The sequence below is a fragment of the Artibeus jamaicensis genome, unplaced genomic scaffold, assembly GCF_021234435.1.
Source record: "Artibeus jamaicensis isolate MK-2021 breed Jamaican fruit bat unplaced genomic scaffold, CSHL_Jam_final contig_519, whole genome shotgun sequence".
NCBI classification, from domain to species: domain Eukaryota; kingdom Metazoa; phylum Chordata; class Mammalia; order Chiroptera; family Phyllostomidae; genus Artibeus; species Artibeus jamaicensis.
The window spans coordinates 11481208-11505248 of record NW_026521871.1 but is presented as its reverse complement, the minus strand read 5'-3'; the positions used below and the strand labels follow the sequence as shown (position 1 = coordinate 11505248).

The window sequence follows — 24041 nt, the reverse complement described above, 5'->3', positions numbered from 1 at the left end:
AGAGCAGCCCTGGAAGATGGTCACTGGTGTTCCACGCATTCTGAACCAGGACACTGAGTCCCAGGAGGTTAAATGATTTCCTAAAGTGACATGGCCAATCTCCCAAACTGCTGTTGTGTCTGACCATCAAACTTCTACATGTCTCCTGGGGAGCCCACCTCTCATTCCTCTGACTCTCCTGGTCTCTTCCTATTACTGTCTCCTGAGTTCTGGCCACACCAGCCTCCTGACTCCTTGTTTCCACCCAGCTTTAACTCCTTCCTCCCCATATCGCACACTAAGGTTTTTTCAAATGCACACATCTGGTCATCCAATCCCAGTTCCAATAAGCCCTTTCATGGCGCTGGCTGTTGCCTGTCTCCACAACTGACCCACCTACTTAAATCAGGATAAGTTCTAAACTTTTATGTCCCAAACACTACCCTTGATGGCCTGACTCTGCTCACTGCTTTGACCTCATCTCTCATCAGAACCCCACCTTGGCCTTGAATGTGCCAGTGAAGCAAAACGGGGTAGTTTCTTGGGCCCCAGGCAGCTTCTTGTCCCTGGGCATCCATGCCTGCCTCTCCCTCTGCAAGGCAGGCTCGTCCCCTGCTGTGTCTCTCACCTGCCCAGCCTAGTCACCCATTAAAGGTACAGCAAGATGGAGTCACTACTGTGACCACCCCACTGGCACAACATACCACTATGTTGTATCTTCTTTTCCTGTTTAGTCATCAGAACACTCCTGACCATTAGAATGCCAGCTTTCTTCAATTTTCTTTACTTCACGTTGTGCTCAGTGCCTATATCCTGCCTGGCATACCAGAGACACAACATAGATGTTTGAGGAACAAATAAGTAGACCAGAGCCAGTATCCAAATCCAGACTGGCTGGAACCTTACTCAGGTGGCACAACGTCTCTTCCACGTTCCTCTTCCCCTTGGTCTTCCTTTTGTGTTTTCAGGGATCTGCCAACACTTTCCTAACTCCTTTTCCCATGCAAGGAGGGCTGCTTTTACATGAAACAAAGTAATTGCTAACATAGCCCTTGAAGCTGTAGAAAACAAAGCGCCCTTGCCTGTATACCAGTGTTGGAGGCCAACACTAGAGAAAAAGGAGCTTGGGGTATTTGGCCTCCGATTGATTTTTGGTGCCCTGGAGAACAAAAGATGATTTATAGTCCAAACACAGCCATGTGTAATTTATAAGAAAGGCTCCAGGGTCAACTTAAGAGGGGGCTTGGGCCTTTCTCTCCAGGTATGTTTGTTGTCAACCACTAAGTCTATTTTTTGAGACACCAGATTTCAAGCTCACCTCTTAGAGGTCCTGTGGAGGGATATGTCCACTTTTGTGGTACCCAGTGTGCCCTGGCCATGTGGTTTGGGCTCATTTGGAGCAGCCTGGTGAGCAGCGGCAGGCCTAGGTAAGTGATTATGTCTCCGCGTTTTGGTATTTGACTCTCTTGGGGAGTCTGAGCCACCACTGGCTACAGAAGTGGGTGAAACAGGTTGCTACGGCAGTGAAATGGGCCCCCAGAAACAAGCTTGCAAATATTGAGACTGTCAATCCATCACCCTTTACTCCCCAGATTCAAATGACCAGGTGACTAGAAGTTAGGCTTTGCTGGGTGTAAAACTCACTGTGTAACCATTTGCCTTTCAATGACTGACTAAACCTCCCTGTGCCTCAGTTCCCCATCTGCCACGTGGGGATAGTGCCAGCCTCTCGGGTACCTGTGAGGATGGGACGGATTGATATGTGAAAAGCATCCAGCATCGTGCTGGGCCTGGGATGCACAGAGGACTCATCGTACTGACTTCCTTAGGCTCTGCTAATGAAGACATGCTGCTTAATTACACAGATTCTAATTGGGACTATGTTCCCCTAAAGGAATCTGTTTATTAGGTGCCCATATGCTATTCTACATATGACTACAACTTTTACATTTTCTAATTTCCAATGTATGTTCATTGTAAAAATGAGTAAGTACAGGTAAGCAAGAAAAGAAAGAAAAAAATTTGTAGTTGTACAGCCAGCTGTGAATAGTTGGCATGTCCTTCTAGCAGTGTTTGTGTGTGTGCACGCATGTGCAGATTAGTAACTGAAAGTACAAAGTCACTGATTACGGTCTGTAACATATTACAACATACTACATGCACATTTCCTACATTCTTTTATACAAGTTGGGGGTGGCTATGTGGAATCCTGTTGTACTATTGTAGCTTATTCTGTCCAGTTGCTGGAGGTCAAATTACTTGGTTTCATACTATAGGCATGTTTTTACAGGAACACACACACACATACACACTGCTATTCTAAACTGCTAAGGGCTTGCAATTGATTAATGACTATCACTGGGTTAATCTCTCTGTTCTTCAAAATCCTTTGATTCCAGCGAAGTGTAATGTTTTCTGGTAAGAGCAAGGCATTACGTTGTTCTGACCCAATTCCAATAGACATTAACACATCTTAAAAAGCAGTGTTTTTTTTTTTTTTTTTTTGCTTATGGGCTAACTTCCCCAGGGTGGTGAAAGAGTAGCATGGCTGGGTTCATTGGCAGAGAGGGCCCATTGTCACATGTCCTGAAGGGAGAAGATGTAGGTGAGCATAGGAGTGGAGCCAGTGAACTGCTGTGTTTGTCCTACATCTGGAATCCTTGGCTGAGCAAAGAGCTTCATGTTGAGATTGGTTAGCTAGGTCGCTAGGCACAAAGTAGTCCTGGGAGACTCTCTGCAAAGTCAGTGGCTTCTTTTTACAGAACAGACTCAAAAGAAGAGAAGACACAGGGAGGTCTTACTGAAAACTTAGGGGATGGTGGAAATAAATTGATTCTGTTTTAGAAGTCTGTTGGGAGATAAACACATGCAAGTATCAGATACCGCCAGAATAATGGCTCCTATATAAAAATCAAAAGGTTCAGGTAAATGCTAATTGTGAAATCCATTTTATTTTTCTTTATCTGAAGTCTTTAAATCACTGTCAGTTACAGAATTACTTAAGACAGAGATTGATTTCACTGACTCTGTAAATATTAGACTGACATTAGTTTTGTTTTGTTTTACTCACTTCTCGAACTTTGTATTTTTGGTAGTGAATCAGCCTTGGCTCTAAGTTGGTCTCGGCTGTTGGCTTTTGGAACACATCTGGCAGGCAGCAGAGAACCCCCAGGATTTTTGGCTCTGAAGACATTGGCTTGCATTTGAATTTAGGGAAATGTTCCAGTAATTGTCATTGAAGTTTTATTCATACAGCAGAGGACGCTGTGAGCCTGAGCCAGGCATGGGCTGGCTGGAGTCCCACATCCCAGGCCAATCTAGTCAACTTCCCAAGGGGTGGAGTGGTCACTCTTACAGACCCATGGCTGCGTGGCTTGCTTGTTTCTTGTATTGTCACATCCAATTGTTCTGCAGCAAACTTCACTCAGAGAAGTCCTGTGAGTGTCTGCTGTGGGCCGGTGTGTGACCATGAGGACCTGACCTTACCCTCTGGACTACACTGAGTGCTCTGGCGGTCAGAGGGAAGGTGCAGCCTCACTGTCTTGGGGAAGCAGGGCCCACTTGTTGAGGGGGAGGGAAGGCTAGAAGGAATACTGTTTTTCTAGATGAGCTATGAGAGAAAGACTCTCGAGAAAAACATGTAAGATATTTATGGATGTTTTCAAGGAATGGGGAGAAATGTGTCACTTACAACTCACAGTCCATTGTAGGACCAGGCAGAGCAGCTCAGAGCATCTTAGAAATAACATAGCTGATGTCTGTCTTGGTCCAGACTCAGGTGATCTGGATGGCACTTTGTTTATTTCTTTAGGATTACCTTAATTCTAAGAAACAACGAGCCCTTGAGCTTGATGTTCAGGTGAGAAGCCCTGATGCCCAGTCTTAGGGTCCCTTCCTGCCCTCGGCCCAAGTCCGGTGGTGGGCCCCAGGGACTCTGTGTAGCCAGATGCTCCCAGACTCTAGGAATTTCACTTTGGTCTTAAGCATCAGAAGGATTCTCTCTTTACATTTGTTTCCTTATTGTCAGTCCCTCTGTCCTCAAACTCTAATCTTTTTTTTTTTTTTTCAGGACACCCAAAGGACTTGGGAATCTAAGCTAGGAAAGGAAGTGTTTTATGGATATTCACACACACCCACTCCCTCTTGCTTGGGACAAAAAACTCCTCCCAGTTCATGTGTTTTAAGATAAAGGAGGGGAAATGAGGAGAAAATGTAAATTTATATCTCAAAAAATGATCCTGCTGTTAAAAAGTCATATTTTTTACTTCAAAAATGACTGTCAGGGTTGCAGAGCCAAGATGTGGAGCCTTGTTTTTCCCAAATAGGACCTTGGGGTGAGGGGTTATTGACTGGTTCAGGTTCTCTGACGAATGAATGAATATAAAGCCGCCCCAAATATTTTCATTTCTTCAGCCCTTTGATAGCTACATAAATGTAAGGGATTTCTGTTGAACACTAATGGTATTAGTAACTCCATTTGAAAGGTTTTTATTAGTAAACAGTACTTCTCTTCAGTAAGACCAATATTAAATCTTTAGTTAAAATAAACTTTTAGTCTCAGGACCCCTTTACAGTCTTACAAAACATTGAGATCCCTAAGACCTTTTGCTTATATGGAGTATGTTTATTGATATTTGCCATATAGAAATTCAAACTAAGAAGTTTAAAAATTAATTAAAAAATTAAATAATTCAACCCCGACTGGTGTGGCTCAGTGGGTTGGGTGTTGTCCCACAAACTGGAAGGTCACTGGTTCGATTCCGAGTCAGGGCACATGCCTGGGTTGGGGGCAGGGTCCCTGCTAGGCCCTGAGGGTGTTCAAGAGGCACCTGATCAATGTTTCTCTCACGTATTGATGTTGCTCCCCCTCTTTCTCCAGTCCTTTCTCTCTCTCTGAAAATAAATACATAAAATGTTAAAAACAGAAAAAAATTAATTCAAAACATAAAAAATCCTTACATGTTAACATAAATAATATACTTTGTGAAAAATAAATTTATTTTCTAAAATGAAAAGATTTAGTTAGATGGTTGACATTTATTTTTTTATTTTTGCAAATCTCTGTAATGTTTAGTTTAAGAGGAGACAGGTGATTTTCATGTCTGCTTCTTTGTTCAGTCTGTTGTAATTTGTTCAAACCTATGAAGAAAATCTGTCTTCACATAAAGGGGGACTTCATGGACCCCTGAAAGGGTCTCAGGGACCCCAGAGGGGTTTTTAACTGAGAACTGCTGTTTTAACCAGATAAATTCCCAGGGTGTGTGATGGGTTTTACATGAAAAGTTGGTTTTGAGAATTTGGATCAAATCAGTCCCTTATGAAGAGACTACCAGATTCATATATCTTATATAAAATGTTTTGATGGGTTTTGTACTTATGGTGCATACCCCTTTCTGTAAGCTCCTGGAGGGTACATGTGAAGCCCTCAATAATTGAATTGAATTACTCAAATTTATAGCAACAACTCTATCGATACAAAATGTTTATAAGATGTTCTGCCATGTTACTTCTTTAATTCCTACTCCAGTTTAGGAGTTGGCCAGCTTTCTGCGTAAAGGATCAGAGAGTAAATATTTTAGGTTTTGTGTCATCTGGTCTCTGTTGTGACTACTTAACTTGATTGGATATGTAAACAAATGGGTATGGTTTGTTCCAATAAAACTTTATTTATAAAAATAGGTGATGGATTGAAATAGGCCCAAGGGTTATATTTTGCTAACTCCTACTATAGTTATTAGAGTCATAGCCTTGAAACTATTTTTTTTCCCAAGTTCTCAGTCTTTGGCCATGGAAAATTAAGTAGTGATGTTTGAGGAAAAACAAAACACAAAAGCTGAACTTCTTCATTTTTATCTATGACACATCTGGAATAGTCAGTTTCCAGTGGTCTTGGCTGTAGGATAGCTAATGAATCTGGGGCAGTCCACCAGAAAAATGTCTGCCTGTGGTCACATTGGAACTATAGAGTATTGATTTCAGGAACTAAAGAAGATGAATGATAAAGAGTTTATTTGCTTTAGTGTTTCTTTCTTTCCTGGGTGCTAGTTAAGTTTCCGAGAGAGTCAGAGCCAATGTTTACATTTATCCCTAGTTGGTTCAATGATTGTGAAATGCAGTCTAATCTCCCCAAATCGAACAGAGACAATCATGTTATAACTTCACCTTTACTTGCTCGTTGTAGGTAGAGGGGCTGTGACATCTTGGGCGTGGTGCTTTGTGATATCATGTGCCTTTATCGTTGCCCTCCCTCCTTACAGAAATACAAAGAGTATGAGAAAGACGTTGTCATAGAGGAAATCGATGGCCTCCAGCTGGTGAAAAAGCTGGCAAAGAACATGGAAGAGATGTTTCACAAGAAGTCGGAAGCAGTGCGGGTAAGTGCCTCTGTTTCCAGCTCTTTAGTGTCCGAAGACACAAGACAGCTTCCGGGAACTGGCTCTGCTGAACCCGATTCTCAAAGATCAACGATGACTCAGCTATTATGTGAACTCTTTCTTTTCTTAAGTCAAGTTAACCAGAAAAAGTAGTACTAGGGACAGGATTGCCATTTCTATATATGGTTCAGGTACCGGTTTTCACCTTATAATTTTATGCCTTCATCAGAGGTGTCACTAATTATACAGCCATGGAAGGTGGCTTATGACTGTGTGATACATTTCCTGATTACTCAAAATCATTCAAAGGTAGACTGTAGTTCAACTAAACAACTATAAAAAATCTAAGCAATGCTTGCCTAACGTGGAATTGAAATCTCAGTGGAGGAAATCAATCTAGATGAACTCAGAAGTTCTTTTTATCACTGTTGGAATATTACTATTGTTATAATGTTTATCTCAACTGGTAAGGGTTCCCTGAAATTTCATATTATCAGTGGGGTGAATGGAACAATGGTGCAAGACATATTATTTTGGATTTCCAACATGGTTTCTGACTTTATACCTTACAGCTAGCTAAATAGGGCACTTTCTGTTCTTGCTTCAGGACATGTAAATGTTGCAGTATCCTGTATTAATGTCATATTGGCACAGGGTTATGGGAAAGAATTGCCATATGCAGAGTTCCTTATTTCTAATGTATAGTTTGCTTACCTTTCAGTTTTAATAATTATCTCCAGAATCACTTTGTTATAAAAGAACACTTCCTACTTTAGCTTCTCTCGTACTTAATCGGCCAAATGAAATTTACACAAGTTATTTCTGCTTTTGACCTGATTGATCCCACACATTTGTTTGACTCTATAACCTTTTCGTACTATTTTTGACTTGGGAAAGGAGGGATTGTAGTTTAATAGGTAAGAGCATGAGTTTGACCTGGGTTCAGTGCCTGCCTTTGCCGCTTCCTAAGCTTTGGCCTTTGGAGAAACAGCCTTCACCAGCTTTAATTTCCTCATCCGTAAGCAGGGAAAACATGTAAGAAGCGTGATGATTAAGGAAAGTTGTGACTTTTGAGCCACTTAGCACAGACTCTCACATATAAACAGTGCTCAGTAAGTGGTAGCTTCTGCTGCTACCATGATTGTTAATTTAAGTAAATTGAGATCTTTTGGTGGAAACTCTGAAGTGCCCCAGAAGAAAAAAATACTTTTATCTGCTGCAGAAATGTTGCCCTTGGAGCTGCATGGTGGCCTCCCGTGTGTCCTGTGACCTTGAAGCAAGTGGTATTCTTTACAGGCAGCATGGCAGCCACTCAAACCTAAGAGCCAGAAACCTGAAAAAAAGTAGTCCACCACAATACTATTCCTTATTTATAAAATGAACACCCATTTGGCAAAACTTTAAGAATACAGGGGTTGACAAGAGTAGGTTTACAGTTGTGAGCACATGAAACAGAGTTTATTCTTGTATTATTATTTATTAATTATATGATTATTTGTATGATAGCTGTAAACCTACTTTTGCCTGCCCCTGTATATTGACAAGTACTAAACAGAAGAACATCCCCCAAAGTCCCCTGACCCCCCAGGAAATCACAGCTGTGTGTTACTGTGTTTCCTTCCTTCCTATGTGCTCTCTTTGCATTTTTATACTTGTACCTCTGTGTTTTTCTTTTCTCAAATTGGCAATTGCATTGCCTTTTCACTTTCTTATCCAGCTTCTTTTCACTTCTTTGTACCACCACAGTGAAAGCATTCTCTTGTGTCTCTGTATTTCATGATTTTTCTTCAATGGCTGTATGGTATTCCACATATTATACATGTATGTCATATCCAAGGTATGTCATAATTGATCTGATTGCTGCTCAGTATCTGGATATTTATGCTGCTTGCAAGTTTTGGTGTAAATAATGCTACAGTGATCTGCAGTCAGCACCTGCTCCGTTGGGTGCTCCTCTAAGCATTTTATACTTACTCAACTTATCCTTACAACAGCCCTGTGATGACCGTTACTATCATTCCCTCTGTTTTACAAAAGAGGAGGCTGAGAGGCAGAGGTGAAGTTGTTTCTGAGGTTGGGTGAGAGGTGGGCTTCAGGCACATGGATTCCCCAGAGTCCACGTTCTCCATCGCCGCCGTGCTGTCAGAACCCTGCAGTGCAACTCGTTTTTAAAGATGATTCCGGAACTAGAGGCTGTGAGCCAGTCTCCAAGGCTCTTTATACACACAACCCAGATAAGGTTGTGTCAATTCACAGTCCTTTCAGCAATAGAGGTGTGTGAGTGGTCCTTTTCCTGAACTCTCGCTCAGACAATAAAAATGTTTTATTCTGCTTTAAATACTACTAACAGCAATGTCAATCTAAGAAGGGGAAATGCTGTTACTGCTTTTATTTGCATGTTCATGTGAATCACAAAATTCTACGTAGAAAGAGACATAAATCTCCTTAGGTTCTGCCTTTGCCCCTGACAGATGAGGAAGCCATGGTGTGTGGGACTCAGGGGCTGGTGCGGCATGGCATGCCCCCTTAACAAGGAGGTCCAGCTAGCATCAGAGCCTGGACCTGGTTGCCCAGAGGCAGGGACCAACGTGGCAGGTGAGCCATGGGTGAATCTCAGTCCCACTCTGAGGTGGGAGGCTGGTCAGAAAAGCTAAGAAACTCAGTAAAAATCTTTTTTTCACTTACCTTCCTGGAGGTGTTAGGAGGAGACAGTGATTTACTAATCTATGCTTATGTTTCTTTCTTTTCTTTTTAAAAATAATTTTATTTATTTATTTTTAGAGGGAGAAGAAGGGAAGGAGAAATAGTTAGAAATATTGATGTGTGAGAAAAACATTGATGCCCCGAACCAGGGACCTGGCCCGTAACTCAGGCATGTACCCTGACCAGGAATTGAACCAGTGATCTTTTGCTTTGCAGGATGACATCCAAACAACTGAGCCACACTGGTCAGGGCCATGCTATGTTTCTTGAGTTCACTGTGCACCAGGCTCTGTGCTAAGTACTTTTCATGGATCATCTCATTTCATTCTCACACCAACCCTGGGAGTGAGACACTGTTAGTATCGTTGTTTTAGAGATGAGCAAGCAGGCTTGGCAGGGTGAAGCCCTTTGCCCAGGTCATGTGGGCAGGCTCAGTGGAGTTCCTTTCACACTCAGGCGGTAGAATTCCAGTGCCTGTGTGTGTAGCTGTGTAAAGGGTTTAGCACTGTGCCTGGAAAACAGTAAACTTTCAGTATATATTTGCTGTCACTGTTGGTTAAGGTACCTTCCAGGTGTGAACATTTAATAGTGATGACATCAGGGAAGCAAATTTTGAAAACTTTTTGCTTTTATTTAGTGAAGTTGAAAAAAAAAAAGAAAGGCTGATATGCCAGCAGCATGGATGGAACTGGAGAGCATTGTGCTAAGTGAAATAAGCCAGGTAGTGAAAGACAAATACCATATGATCTCACATATAAGAGGAATCTAATGAACAAAATAAATAAACAAATAAAATAGAACCAGAGGCATGGAAATGTGGAATAGACAGTTAGCAACCAGAGGGGAGGCAGGAGGGGGATAAGGGTGGAAAGACGGGGAAGGGACTAGTCAAGGAACATGTATGAATGACCCATGGACACGGGCAATGGTGTTGGGATTGACTGTGGGAGTGGAGGCTGGGGGCTGGGTGGAGGAGGACAAAGCGGGGAAATTGGGACAACTGTAATAGAATAACAAGAAAATATTTTTAAAAGACTGAAATGACTGGCATGCTTCCTTTGAAATGGAAAAATAATTGCTCTGTTTGAATTGAAAAGTGCCCAGAGTAAAGGTATCTAGGATTCTCTGAACTGTGTATTACATGCACTTTTAAAATAGATGTACAAGTTCTTTTGTGTGCATACGTAATGCCATAAAGCAGGGGTGTCAAACTCATTTTCACTGGGGGCCACATCAACCTCACAATTGCCTTCAAAGGGCTGAATGTAATTTCAACCCCTTAACAGTTAAGGAATAGTTACAATTTTACAGTCCTAAAACGATTTCGGCCATTTGAAGGCAATTGCAAGGCTGATGTGGCCCCCGGTGAAAATGAGTTCGACACTCCTGTCATAAAGTCTAGGTTAACTGGTCCAGTGATATGTGAATCTCCCCTGCTCCCAACCTTAAAACAGGAAAGAGGGTCTATATATTAAGTTGGGGTTTGGTCTGGAGTTGGCATTGTCATTGAGATTGGCCTAGTCCCCACTGTCAGCTGTGCAGCTGTCTTGGCAAAAACCTGGCATTGGGAATGAGGTAAGGTAGCCACTGAGAGGTCTTCTGGGTGCTGGTTTATGTTGAGGCCAGGGGAGCAGAGGGAGTGACTATTTTTCATGCTATAGTGACACTTTACTTCTTGAACAGGAATGGTTGCTATTTGCTCCAATTGTGAGAATTTGGAGGGCGAAGACCTCAAATCCTAATGTGCCTGTGGGTTTGCGGTGGAGTCATTTTTTGCAGCATCACCCTAGAAGACAACTCAGTACACCGGGGCCCCTCCTTTCTCTTGCCACCCACCGGGCTGTGACCTTCTTCTCAAGTGGCCCAGGGAAAGAATGGACTTAGAATTCTCTCCATGGCTGTGATGCACCACACCCAGCAACCTTCCCTTTCCAAGCCCCACCCCCACCCTCAGAGATCTGAGTTGGCTTGGGGGGTTCTAGCACCTTCCCCAGTGTCTTCCTTCCAGGAACTGATTGAGCACCAAGCGCTCACCACTTGTGTTGGCTGGGAGGACTCCAGAACATAGGTGAGGGAACACTGGCTCACAAACACCACTGATTATTAAAGTTTCCATTGATGTATATAAAATATCTGTGAGACTGGCAATAGCAATTTAGAAAACTGCACTAACACCTTTAGCCTGCGAAGGCAGCTAAGTTAGTGCTGAAAAAGGAAAGTGCTACATGCAGTAACCCCGTCCTCTAACGTGCCCGTCATGTCTTGGCTGTTAAACAGTTGATCTTTTTCTGTCTCTTCTGGCTTGATTTCATCATTTTACCCCATCACTTTTCCCCAGTGATTAGTTGAATCAGAGTGATTTTGTCATACTCGTCCCCTATTTGAATTACTCTCCACTATGCAATTATCCTATCACAGAAAGTCCTATTTTCTCCCCGTCAGATGGCTGAAGTAAATGTGAAACCTAAGTGGCCTGCCCATTACATAACCTCTGTCATCTGGTTGGTAATGGACCACATGTAACTTTTTAGGCCAGGAAATTACAAATAACCTTAGCTTCAATAATTGCCATTAATATAATGATGCTGTTATTATGGTAGCATTTCTTAACTAATTCTAGCATGTGTTGATGCCATTGGTGATTTAAATAATTTTTCCTAACCTGCTTGGAGGCTTGATGTAGGTTGTTTTAACTTAGTCCCAAGCTGAGTTCTATGCAGCCATGCTGGTCCTTACTCTTGTGAATAACAATTGTACCTGAAGCATTATCTCCCAACTTCTTCGTTGAAAATGTGACTAAGCCTTTGATTAATGTTGCTGAGCAGTTCATCAAGTTTTAAGTCCTATGAATGGACAAGAAATGAAATCAATTTGCTTTCAGTTCATTAACATTTCAAGGCAGACATTTCACATGCTGGACATAGAGGAAGTGAGGTTCATCAGCCCTCTGCCCGCTGAGGACTCCCACTGCGCCATTCCTAAATGACACCTGGACATGTTCAACCTGTCACAGGTCAGAGGTCATGTGAAATATTGACAGGAGGCCCATTTGACACAGCTCCCCTTCCTTTTGCTTTGCTTAAGGTGACAGACTCTTTTTCCTGATTTGAGAGGAGGGAGAAGGCGAGGCGTGTGCATTTTGTGGCCCTGGCTATGTGGACAGGCTGCCCAGCGTTTCTTTTGTCTTTCAAATCCGAGTCTCCACTGGGGGTGGCACAAACCATCACAGTTGGAAGGATCGTCTGAACTCCAGGGACCTCTGAGCAGGTACAGCTGAGTGTGCAGCTGGAGGAGAGTGCAGGAAGTCACTGGGTAACCGTGGGTATCTCTGATTATAGGGATGTACTTTTAGGGCAGATTCCAGCACTGCCAGGGGAACTAATGCTCCTGTGATTTTGAAACGGCCCAGATGCTCAGAATGAGCAGCACAACTTGAAAACAGTAGCTAAAGCAGGAAATGACAAAAGAAGGACTTTGGAGAATCTATACATTTATGCTAAGATTTTCCAGAGTGGTTCCTGCCTTTGTGTGGAGCAGCTCTGGGGCAGGCACCGCCTTAGTCACACTGATTTGGGCCAGAACTGTAACAACCTTTTGTCTTGGTTTCAGGTATTTCTGGATTCTTGTCCAGACAGCAACCCACGTGGCTTTCACTATGGGGCTCTACAGAGTTCGGGCCTCTAGAAACTTAAACACATTTTACAAAGAGAAAGAGGATTGTAGGATGGTGTCTATTATGGCAGCATGTCAGCTAAACAGGAAGTATTTTATTTGCTATTCAAATTCATTTCTCCCCCCAAACAGTTAATTAAAAGGATCTGAAAGAACAAATCTCAATGGGACAGTGAGGAGACATAAAAAGCAGGTTGTAGCTAAACTCAAAAGCAAGGAGTCTCTGGTTTTCAAAACTGGGATAAGATATTGAGTAAAATCTTAAAGCACTCTGAAGGGCAGTCATACCAATATAAATAAACTTCATCCTGTTTCACTTATTTTTCAATTTACATTGATAAAATGATAAATCCAGCACTCAAAAAAGAGCATTTTGCTTAAAAACAAACATGCTTGCTCCTTGGGAAAAGCCGAGAGAGACTAGATTGTATGTGAAGTTCCCCCTTCCTGTAGGTACCTGCTGTTCATTGCGGAACTGACTCCCATTACATCTGTACCACGGAAAGTAATTGCTGTTGTACAGTAATTCAATTTCAGTGCATTCACGCATCAGTTCACCGATAGGGGTTTATCTGGAGGAACCTGGGACTTGAAAGCTTTTTATCGAGAAATTCCACATGCAGCAAGACATTTTTCCTGGGTAACGAATATCAGCATTTGCATTTAATAAACATTTACCTTCTCAGAAAGATGGGGTTTTGCCCCTGCAGAAGAGATTTACGCCAGTCTTCCAAAGAGCTAGAGGGTACTATTACAGCATCTTCCTCTAGCTGTTTATTGATGGGTGTGTGTCTACATATGTATGACTATAAAACACATCTATGTTTTTATGTAAATATATATACACTGAGGCATGAAAATCAGGGTGCGCCCAAGGAAAGCATGCTAATATCAGGAAAACTGATATGTGCTATGGAAGCACTGATGTGTACAGGACCGTATGAACACTGATGGTTTCACACCCATCTACATCGACTGGCAAGGTGAAAATTGTTGACATGGTGAACTTTCAAAAGGAAATCCATTAAGTTGGACATGAAACCAACCATTTTGTTTATAAATTTTTAAATTACATAGAGGTTCTTAAGACAGAACTGATCCTCCCTGTATAAAATGACCCTTAGATCCTAAACTCTTTAGTTGTTGAGTCCAGAATGAGCTGCAGAGGTCTTAGGAGACACAGAGACTGAACAATTGCTAGGACGGCCTTCGTAGAGGTGGCTGTGCATATCTAAACACATTTTCTGCCTTTTATTCATGTCTAATCTCATCTCAAAATGTCAAAACTTGTTCCTTGAAAGAGGAGTAAATTTGTTGCTGAAAAGAACAGTTTTAAGTTACAAATGAAGCAGAAAAAGACTATTATTTTTTATGTTGCTGTATCTTGTGGCCTATTTGCTTTTCTCTCTCTCTCTCTCTCTCTCTCTCTCTCTCTCTCTCTCTCTCTTTTCAACCTGGATGGCAGAATTCCATCCTATTATGTAACAAAATTTAGAACAAAAACCTCAAATCAGAAGAAACAAAAAATGGCAACAACCTGGACTCCTCACCAGTTTTGATGAGGTCAGCAAACCATTCTTGGTTAATGGTTGAGGGTAAAACCACAGGGAACCATGTGGTCTTTGTGGAGTTTGGCCCAGATGAGGTTGGGGTTTCCGCTAACATACTTTGGAGCCTCACAGAGAGGCCCAGAGGCTGCTGACCCACCCCCCATCCACACTGACAGTGAGCAACGTGCCTGCCTCCTGAGGGAGATGAACCTCTCCCTGCGTGTGCCATTTCGTCCTGTCTCCTCAAGCCCCTCGTCTCCCACCAGCTTCGTGGCCTGGAAGCTGGGCTGGCTCGGTGAACTGTGTCCTGGTGGTCCTGCTCTTCTGGGGATGTTGACATGTAGAATGAGTTCTTTGTGGGTAGAGCCACTGTGCCAACCTTTCCCCATTTCATGGTTTTTTTTGTCATATTCCTAAATATTTGACTAAAAGCTTTTCATTTTTAGAGCTATATGGAAGACTTAATTTGGGGTTTTCTAAGTAGCTCACCTCAAATATGTTTGTTTTCTTATGATTTTTGTTTTGTTTTTACTGATTATACAATACATGGCTGCTCCAAAAGAAAAAGAATGAAGAATATGATAAAAGAGAAAATAGAGATCACCTTACCAAGAGGTTATTAAAAGGCACACATCTTTCAATACCATTTGCTTTTAAACATCTTCATTTCTGTTCCTCCAGATTTTTCCCTAGTTGTGCGTGTGTACATGCATATATGTGTGTTTATATAAACTTCTGAAACAGTGGATTATACTTTCTCATACCAGCTTTTCTTTTCTTTTTAAATGTTATGTGTTATGGACATCTTTCCATGTCAGTGAATATTCTCTAACATGACTGTATAATAGTCTTCTTTCTGGATGTCCCAGTCAAGCAATTATCTCTTGGTGGTGTCATTTACAGTGTTTCACTATTATAAGCAATAACATGATAAACACTCCTGCAGAGAAACTCTTGTCTATTTATTCGATGCATTTATTAGGATGTATTCCTAGGAGTAAAGTCGAGGCTTTTGGTGCCTTGCCAGCTCGTCCTGCAGACAGCACCTGCCTGCTTGTGCTCCCGCCTGTGTTGGTACAGAGCTACTATTTCTTCACTTTCCCCTCTAGCATTTGACTCTCATTAGTCTTTCAGTCTTTGTCCATCTTACAGGCAAAAAGGAGCATCTTTTTTTACTTTTTTAAAAAAAATTACTCACTGTTCATCATGATGGGTATTCCTGGCTCTCCGCCTGCCCTGCACCAGGGTTTGAGGTAAGTCACACAGTGGCACAGGGCATGGATGCCAGTGTCACAACATAGAGAAGGCCCAGCGCTGGCTGCTCGTCATCCCTCGGAGAGGGGTGTGAGCGAGGCACAGGCTTGGACATGCCTGGACACCCTACCCTCTTCTGTCCTGGAGCACATTGTAAGCATAGCCTGGTGGCTGTGTGATGGGGGCTGTGGACACAATGACCAGCACCAAGCTGCCTAGATTTGGGGTTCCATTTTGGAGGCGTTGTCTGGGAACACCAGTGGCTCAGCACCTAAGGGTTATGGTACTGGGGTGTTTTAGACCACCACCCTCCTACCACAGGAGAAAGTCACTAGTCTCACTAAAATCTGAGCTCGTGCAGCCAGCCCCTCTCACTGGGGAAGGACCCTGTTCCCAGTTGGCTCATCGTCAGGACACCAGACTGAGGGCCTCAGTCACTTTGGTTTACTTCTCATGGGACCATGTAGGAAATTTGACCCTTTTTTATAGGTTCATTGGTCATTTCTTCTTCCTCTCCTCCTCCATCCTCCTCTTCTCCTTCTTTTACTAAGAAGGAAGAAAGGTATTGACAGGAGGATGCCTGTCAATACCCTTTCCCATGGTTTATACTGTACTATTTCTTTTACTTGTTCCACTTGTCCCTTCTCTGGCCCCAGTAGCTATCCAGGGTCTGAGCCTACATTAGTTAAGTACTAATGAAACATTTGTTGACTGACTGATAGACCGTTATCTTGGAGTCAAAATACCTGGAAGTCAGAGTGATCATAGGTTACATCTCTTCCCTTGACTAGAGAACTCCTGAATGATGAAGGGGAAAGAAAAGGATTTGAGCTTAATTGCAGAGATACTGCAGGGCTCATGGTCCTTCACTGTCTGTTCCATGTAAATGAGGTGTCTGCATGCTGCCCAAGTCAAGCTGCCTCTTGCTTAGACTCTAGCTCTAGGCTTCAGCTCGATCCCTCCTCATGTGGACCTGCCCCTAGAGCTAGGTAAATGGTGGGGTTGAAATGGGCAGGCATCAAGCCACCTGCTGAGAGTGGAAATAAAAGGTTAACTATGTTCAAAGAGGGAAACAAATAGTATTTCCTCCCTCTCTCCCTCCCTCCTTCTCTCTTTCTTTCCTTCCTATTTGGTTGGAACTGATAAAGGAAAGCTTGACCTCTGGGCAGGGGAGGGAGGAGGAAGTCAGTGTTGCCAGGCTGTGTCTTAGCAAAATAACCACCAGCTCCCTGGTGTCCTCTGTTCCTGAGTGAGTGAGCTTTTGGTCATAATGTGCAGGCTGGACTCCAAGGCTAGGGTGTGTGCCTCCAGGCTGGGCAGATGTTTCTCCTCATGTGGCAGGTGGTAAACACGGGCAGCCTACTACCCCCAAGAAATGGAACAAACTGATGCTATGAGCAGGTTCCAGAGGCTTTCCGTAACTTTGAGAGTGATGTCATGCAGGAGAACTTTGGATCCATGCTGAGAATAGTAGGTGCTGGGCTTGGTGTTGGGGCACTCATCTAGGGCCCTGCCACTCCCTTGCCAGTGGCGTCTGTCACAGCACCCTGCTTACTCTCTCTACATGGTTTGAAAGAAGCTCTACATACTCTGTTTGTCTTAGTATTGACTTGTGTCTTGCCAGGCCCTGTCCTAGAACCTCAGTGTCAGGAGGGCAGAGACCATGACAGTCATGTTTTCCTACATACCTAGCACTCAGGTAGTATGCTTGGTGAGAGTCCCTGATGAACTTGTCACACTGACAGTGATGTCGTCCTGGGGGTAAGTGACCCATGTTTGGGAAGACCATCTGGTCACCAGGACACAGGACTGGGTAAGGTCCCACCCATTTCCTGAGGGTTTGTGCCTGCCCTGCCCACTGTTCCCCACTAAATGATCCATTTGCCCTTGGTCTCACAAGTGAAATTTGCATTTGGTTTATGCTGTAAAATGACAAAGGAAAAGAAAAAAATTACTTTTGCATCCGAAGTAAAATGTCATTTAAAATCATATTTTCCATTTTTATTGCCCGTTTTTCTTTTTCATTAAAAAAAAATCCATTTTGAACGATTCCCTGTTGCTTTGGTCAAGAAGGAATGAACCAAGCAGCCAGAGGAGTAGACAGGTTTGGTTATGCTGTCCTGTGTGAAATTACTGTGCAGGCCCCTGCCTTCCGCCCAGGTAACAGTTATGCCCCGTCAGGCGGCCCCCACAGAGATGCCGGGCTCTCCCTGAGGTTCTCGAATGGCTTCACCCACTAGAACTGGAAGAGCAAGGTGTCTCCTGCAGGTGGAAGATGACACTGAACCAAAGTGGACAAGCCAGGGTTGGGGGGAGCTCAACACAGCAATATTGCAGCAATGTGCTGGTTCCTGTTCTAATTTTTCAGAGCAGTACATGGCTATTTCAGCACGCCAGACCAGTTAGAAAATAATGTCACTTCGTTAACAGTTGGGTGAGGTAAAGGAAATCTTAAAAGGTTCATGGGTGGGAGGAATTTACGGTGAATCACTGAAGTGTCACCATCAATAGATCCAAGTGACAGAATGAAGCCATAATTTAATAATAATAATAATAATAATAAATAATAATAATAAACCACTGGCTATAATTGTATGAATTACTGCCAACAAATTAAAGGTTTTCAGAAATATTTTGAATGCATAGTTAGTATGTTTAACCAAGGATGTGTCGGTGGCACCAGTCATTTTTTGGGGGGGTTGCTCAGTTTTCTACATGAAGCTGAGGAACAGCTGGCCCTGCAAACACAGGGAGGTTATTTACATTTTCTCCATTAGGTGATGAGGGGAAACTGAAAAGGTAGTTAGGAATTCATTGGCATTCCATTTACACTGCATTCAGGAGAGGGATGCCAGCCCTCTCCAGCAATCAGAGTCTTTGTTGAAAATCAGCTGGGATATCGTTGATTGCACATCCCAAGCTGCACTGGCTTCTTGAACAGACACCACACATTGCTTTGTACTATCAGGGGCCAGTGTGGACTTTATGTATGTGTGTGTCTGTTTTAATTGATTTTTTGCATGTCTGTTGGGGAGGTAAATCATAGTTTTGGAAATCTGCTTACAAAGTCTCCCTCACCATGCACCCAGTGCTCCTCGAGCGTCTCATCATTATTTGATGGGCTTTGTCTATAAGAGGAACTTGTCCAGGGGCCCCTAGAAGCCTATGGTGGCCATCAGAAAGTAGACTCTTATCTTGGTCACAGTGGAGAGTTGCTTATAAATATCCCAACACCCACCAGTGAGGAGTCTCCTCTCAAGCAGGTGTCTCTGTAAGCACCTCAGACAAAGGTACTGGTCTCAGTACTTTCACCAGGACGTGTGCAGACAGTGCCAGCCTCGGGAGCTGTGGAAGCAGCCCCAGGCTTGCAGGGGGCGGGGCCTGCAGGCAGCTGTTTGGCCACATGGTGGCCCCTGGTAGGGGGTGTGTTGAGTTGGGCAGGCTGTCTCTGTGAGGACTTCCCCACCAGCTCATGCACCCCGCTTCCTTGCTGTGCTCGGAGTCTGTTATTGCAGCACAGTGGCCACAGTCTGGGAACCATGATTTCCTAGTTCTCACGGTAACCTCTGAGTTAATCAGCGGTAACCTCTGAGACCAGGCATGGTGACGATGGTTTACTCCTGGGGAGTGTGTTCAGTCCTCTTCCCTTGGCAGAAGTGAACAGAGAGTGGAACGTGGCTGCTCATACTCACAGGGATTGCCTCCGTGGAGATAGGGAAGTCAGAATAAACCTGTGCCCCTCCCACACCCTCAGCCAGTCCTGGCATAGACAGGTCATACTGGTTCCTTGTGGGCTTTGAAAAAAATGAAATCCCATATAAAAACATGAAGTGATGGAAAAACATCTGGATTTAAAGCTTGAAAAATTGAGAGGGGTAGCCATCCAAGGCCCCCATTCTCACATGGTAATAATCAGCAGGAACAGCCCAGTTTGCTGATTTTCATGCTAAACCTCAGTCATTTATTTTGTCCCTCTGGCCCCCCAAAAGTGTAGTACCTGCCACCCCTGGATTATTCAAATCAGGGACACAATGTCTTTCAGAGAACATAGTGGGGTGTCTGAGTGTTTGAGGTGTGAAAGCTTACAGGCAGTATGCTCACCACTTTCATAATCCATCCTAGAGAAAGTAGAGCCATTGTCATCATCCCATCATGGAGCGCTTCTCACGTGCCAAGACACTTTGCTGTGTGTTATATATATATTATCTCATTTAAATGTTACAGCCTTGGGAAGTTGTATTAAAACACTCCTTGGCTGGGGTGGTGAGGGAAAGATCATTCACAGGACACAAGATAAAAAAGCACTGTAATGGGGTGGGGTCACTCTCTTTCCCTCTCTCCCTCCTCTCTCATTTTGAGAACCACCAAACGGGACCTGATCTCTGTAAATAATGACCAAATCTGGTCCCATTTGCAGAATACGGAAACGAAAGTCATGGTGGTGCTCCCTCTCTCGTCTCCCTCCCCCAGGATGCACTTTCCTGCTAGAATGACAACTGAGACAGTATCTCTCAGAGGAGGAGAAGGAGATGAAAAATGCTCAAGGTGGCTACATTTGAATGTGTGGCACTTATCTCTCTGTGCAGGCACCTTACAGAAAAAATAATTCGTCAAACTTCGTTCAAGAAAAAGGGGCATTAAAGCCTTCATCAACAACAACATCAAAAGCTCACCATGGCAGGAACAGGACAATAAAGGAGTTATTTTAGCAGAATTAACAGAAAGAATTAGCCTCATATATCCTTCTTTTTTATCACAGTGTGGTGCATTTACATATTTTGAAATTTCACATTTGCATATTCAATGATTTTAAATTAGATTCTCACATCTCCTCTCTGATGTTTGTCATGTGTATAACTTGTCTTAATAACTGAGTTGCTTGCATTTAAAAAAAAACAGTTATCTAATCATTGGCCTAACTCCCCAAACATAACACCCTGTTACCATTGCAATTTTTAACTGTTTTAGTGAGGTATAACTCAATTATGATACAATTACTGTAACTCATTTAAAGTGTAGTTCAGTGTTTTCTAGTTATATCCATAGAATTATTCATCCGTCACCTCAATCAACTGTAGAAGATTTTCATCAGCCCAGGGAGAAAACCCTGTACCCATTAGCACCCACTTTCCATTCCCTCCAAAACCCCTTCCTCCAAGGAGTCTAGGCAAACCCTATTTTACTTTGCATTTTCAAAGATTTCCCTATTCCGGACATTTCATGTAAATGGAACCATACATTTAAAGTGTGTGGTCTTTTGTGACTGATTTCTTTCACTGAGCACAATGTTTTTAAAGCATATCTGTATTGTTACCTGTATCAGTATTTCACTGTTGTACTCAGATAATATCCATTGAATCACTGTATCACAATTTATTTATTCATTCATCAGTTGATAATCATCTGGGCTGGTTCCAGTTATTGGCTATAATGACTAATGCTGCTGTGAACACTTGCATACAAGTTTTCGTGTGTGCTTATGTAGGAGTGAAATTTCTGGATCATATGGTGATTTTATGTTTAACCTTTTGAGAAACTACCAGACTGTTTTTAAAAGGGACAGTACCATTTTACATCTCCACCAGCAATATATGAGAGTTCTGACTTCTCCGTATCCTTGTCAACACTTGTTGTTATCTGGGGTTCTGATTATAGTCATTCCAGTGAGTGCAAAGGGGTAGCTCATTATGGTTTTGCCTTGCATTTCCCTAGTGACTAATATGTTTAATAATGTTAAACATATTTTTGTGTGCTTATTGGTCATTTGTATATCTTCCTTGGAGAAATGCTTATTCATGTCCTTTGCCCATTTTTAAGTTGTGTTATTTGTTTTTTTATTATTGAGACTATGTAAAGAATTCTTTATATATCCTAGACACTAGTCCCTTATAAGATAAATGATTAGCAAAGATTTTCTGTTATTCAGTGGATTATCTTTTCACTTTCTTGATGATATTTTTATAGCAATGAAGTGTTTAATTTTAACAAAGTAAGTTATCACATTTTTCTTTTTGTTGCCTATGCTTTTGGTGTCACATCTAAGAAATCTTTGCCTAATCCGAGGTAATGAAGATTTGTGCCTATGTTCTTTTCTAAGAGGTTTATAGTTTTAGCTTTTACATTGAGGCCTTTGATCCAATTTGAATTAATTTCTGTATATGGTGTGAGGAAGGGTTCTAGCTCCATTCTTTGCATATGGATATCAATTGTCCCAACATCATTTGTTGAAAAAATACCCTTTAAACTTAAGGTGAGTATTTTTTCAGCCCTGCATTTAATCAACCCAGTGCCGTCGTCTGGAGAGCCTGGATCATTACAACTGCGATCAGAACTGCACTGTAGTGCTGATTCTGACAAGCTTCTGTTAAGTGCTCTCCATGTATCATCTGATTTAATACTCACAGCCCCCGTCTGGGTTGGGTAGTGTTATTATCGATTATTAACCCATGTTAGAGGTGAAGCAGCTGAGGCCTCATTTCTTCTTACTGGTGTTAGGTAGCTGAGATTCCAACCCAGGCAGTCTTCTCTCAGCCCATTTGCTTTAGTGTCTCTTCTCAGGTTTTTAGTAAGAGCCCATGAACAGTGGGTGCCAGGGGCCGGGAATCTGGCTAAGCACTTAAGGTATATCATCTTAGCACCTTTCAGAGTGTAAAAATCACTGGAATAGCGCAGGAATATTGTTGGAACGAAGATTCCATTTCAGTAGTCTCGAGAGTCTGCCTTTCAGTCGGCTCCCAGGTGAAGCTGAGATGCTGGTCAAGGGGTCACCATCCACGCTGAGAGGTATTATCCTGTGGTTCTCACACTTGGCTGCATATTGGAACCACCTGGAAGCTTAAAACTACAGATGCCGGGCCCCTCCCATGGGGGTTTTAATTGAGCTTGTCTGGGCACAGGGAGTTTTACGAACTCTCCAGGAGGTTCTAGTGTGCAACCAAGATTGACCAGTCCTGAATGATCTCATCTTTTCCTGCAGGGAGCCCCACTGGTAGGTATTTTAGCCTACTTTTTTGAGGTGGGTTTCCAGCTTCTTTGTCCAGGGTCACACAGCTGCTAAGTGTTGGAGCCGGGACTGCAATCCAGGTAGGTCTTTTTCCATGGCCAGCTCCCAACCATGGAATCCTGCCCTAGGATAGCCTCTGGGTGGAGTCAATTTGAAAAGGAGCCTGAGCGAAGTGGGTGACTTCCCTGGCTAGGGCAAACCCTTGGAGAGGGTCATTGACACCCATGTCCCAGAGCTTCTGGGCCCCTCCTTCCACACCCTCCCCACACAGGGGCCTCCATTCTCATCATAGGCATCTGTGGGACACGTGCACATTATTCACTTCCTGCTGCTTGGAAATGATGTAGGTGTGGGGTCACAGTCCCTATAAATCAAGTTCAGGTTCTCTCATTTATCAGGTTACTTCGTCAGGGAATTGCACAGGTTGAGCAAAGCTTTGAACTAATGCCTGTTGGGAGCGGGATGAAGTTCTCATTTCTTTGAGAATTCCACCCATTTCAAGGAGGAGAAAATAAAAGTTTTAGAGTGGAGGTGCAATTTATTTGTCTTTTTTATTCCTGTGCAAACTACATTTATCCCTGTAAGGCCTGTGCTTCGGTGCGAGTGCTCACCCTACCTGCCCTGTTTGTCCTTGGTTGTGACTGCTTTTACCATCCTATTCGCTTCGTGGACTGTGAGCTGTGTCCCATGAAATGAACAGCCTGGGGCCTCGGGGCTGGCACTGTTGGAACTACATTGACAACCACCAGGGAGAAATGTGGGCTCCCTCCACCATGGAATTTACAGAAATGTTGGAGGAAAAAGATACTGAGTCAGTAGTTAGGGGAGGAGAGAGGGCTTAGAGGCAGTAGGGGAGGCTTGGAGGCAGAAAGTCCTGGTGGCTCAGGTGGCGCCCGCGGGGGATCTGAGGAGTGATGAGGAACATACCCAGGACGCAGAAGAAGGCAAAGAAAGGGCTGCAGGCAGCAGGAGCAACATGTTTGAAGCTGGAGAGGGAGCAGAGTGGGGCGAGTTGAAGGAGTTGAAAGATGGGGTGGGGTGGAGTTGGAGTGGGGAGAGCATGAAAAGGGGCCATTGTGAGGTCTGGGAGGTGAGGGGCCACCTAGGAGCCTGGTACAGTGGGATAAAGGGGGTCTGTTTGTGTAGTTATTCAAATGCCTTCCTGGACGCCCACCAGGGCAGTGGTTGGATCCATTTGCTCCCTGTGTGACCCCCCGCAGCTCGCACACCTGGCTGGGAGGGCAGTAGGTGTTCACTGGAGTTTGTTTTCAGGCTAGGGGTGCAGGGAGCTGCGGGACTGTGTGCATTTCTGGCTCTGCCCCGCTCTCTGGCTGGCTCCCTTTCCCACTGTGCTGAGGGCAGTATTTCCCACTTTCTCTGTGTGTTGATTTTTATTCATCTACCCCTCCCCTCAAGAAAAGTATTTTGCTGTCTCTAATAGGAAGCAGTTTCCTCCAAATCACAGTGTGAACCTTGGCTCCTTTGTTGACGGTCCCTCCTCCAGTG

General features: G+C 43.4%; 1 protein-coding gene across 1 annotated transcript in view; it reads left to right on the top strand.

Annotated features, from left to right (window-relative positions):
• The window catches only part of CACNA2D3 (calcium voltage-gated channel auxiliary subunit alpha2delta 3), an 864587-nt gene that overhangs the window by 157482 nt on the left and 683064 nt on the right, over window positions 1-24041 (top strand). The window contains exon 3 of the mRNA XM_053669475.1: window positions 6237-6353. Within this exon, the coding sequence (XP_053525450.1) occupies window positions 6237-6353 (117 nt within the window). The remainder of the gene's footprint in view (window positions 1-6236; window positions 6354-24041) is intronic.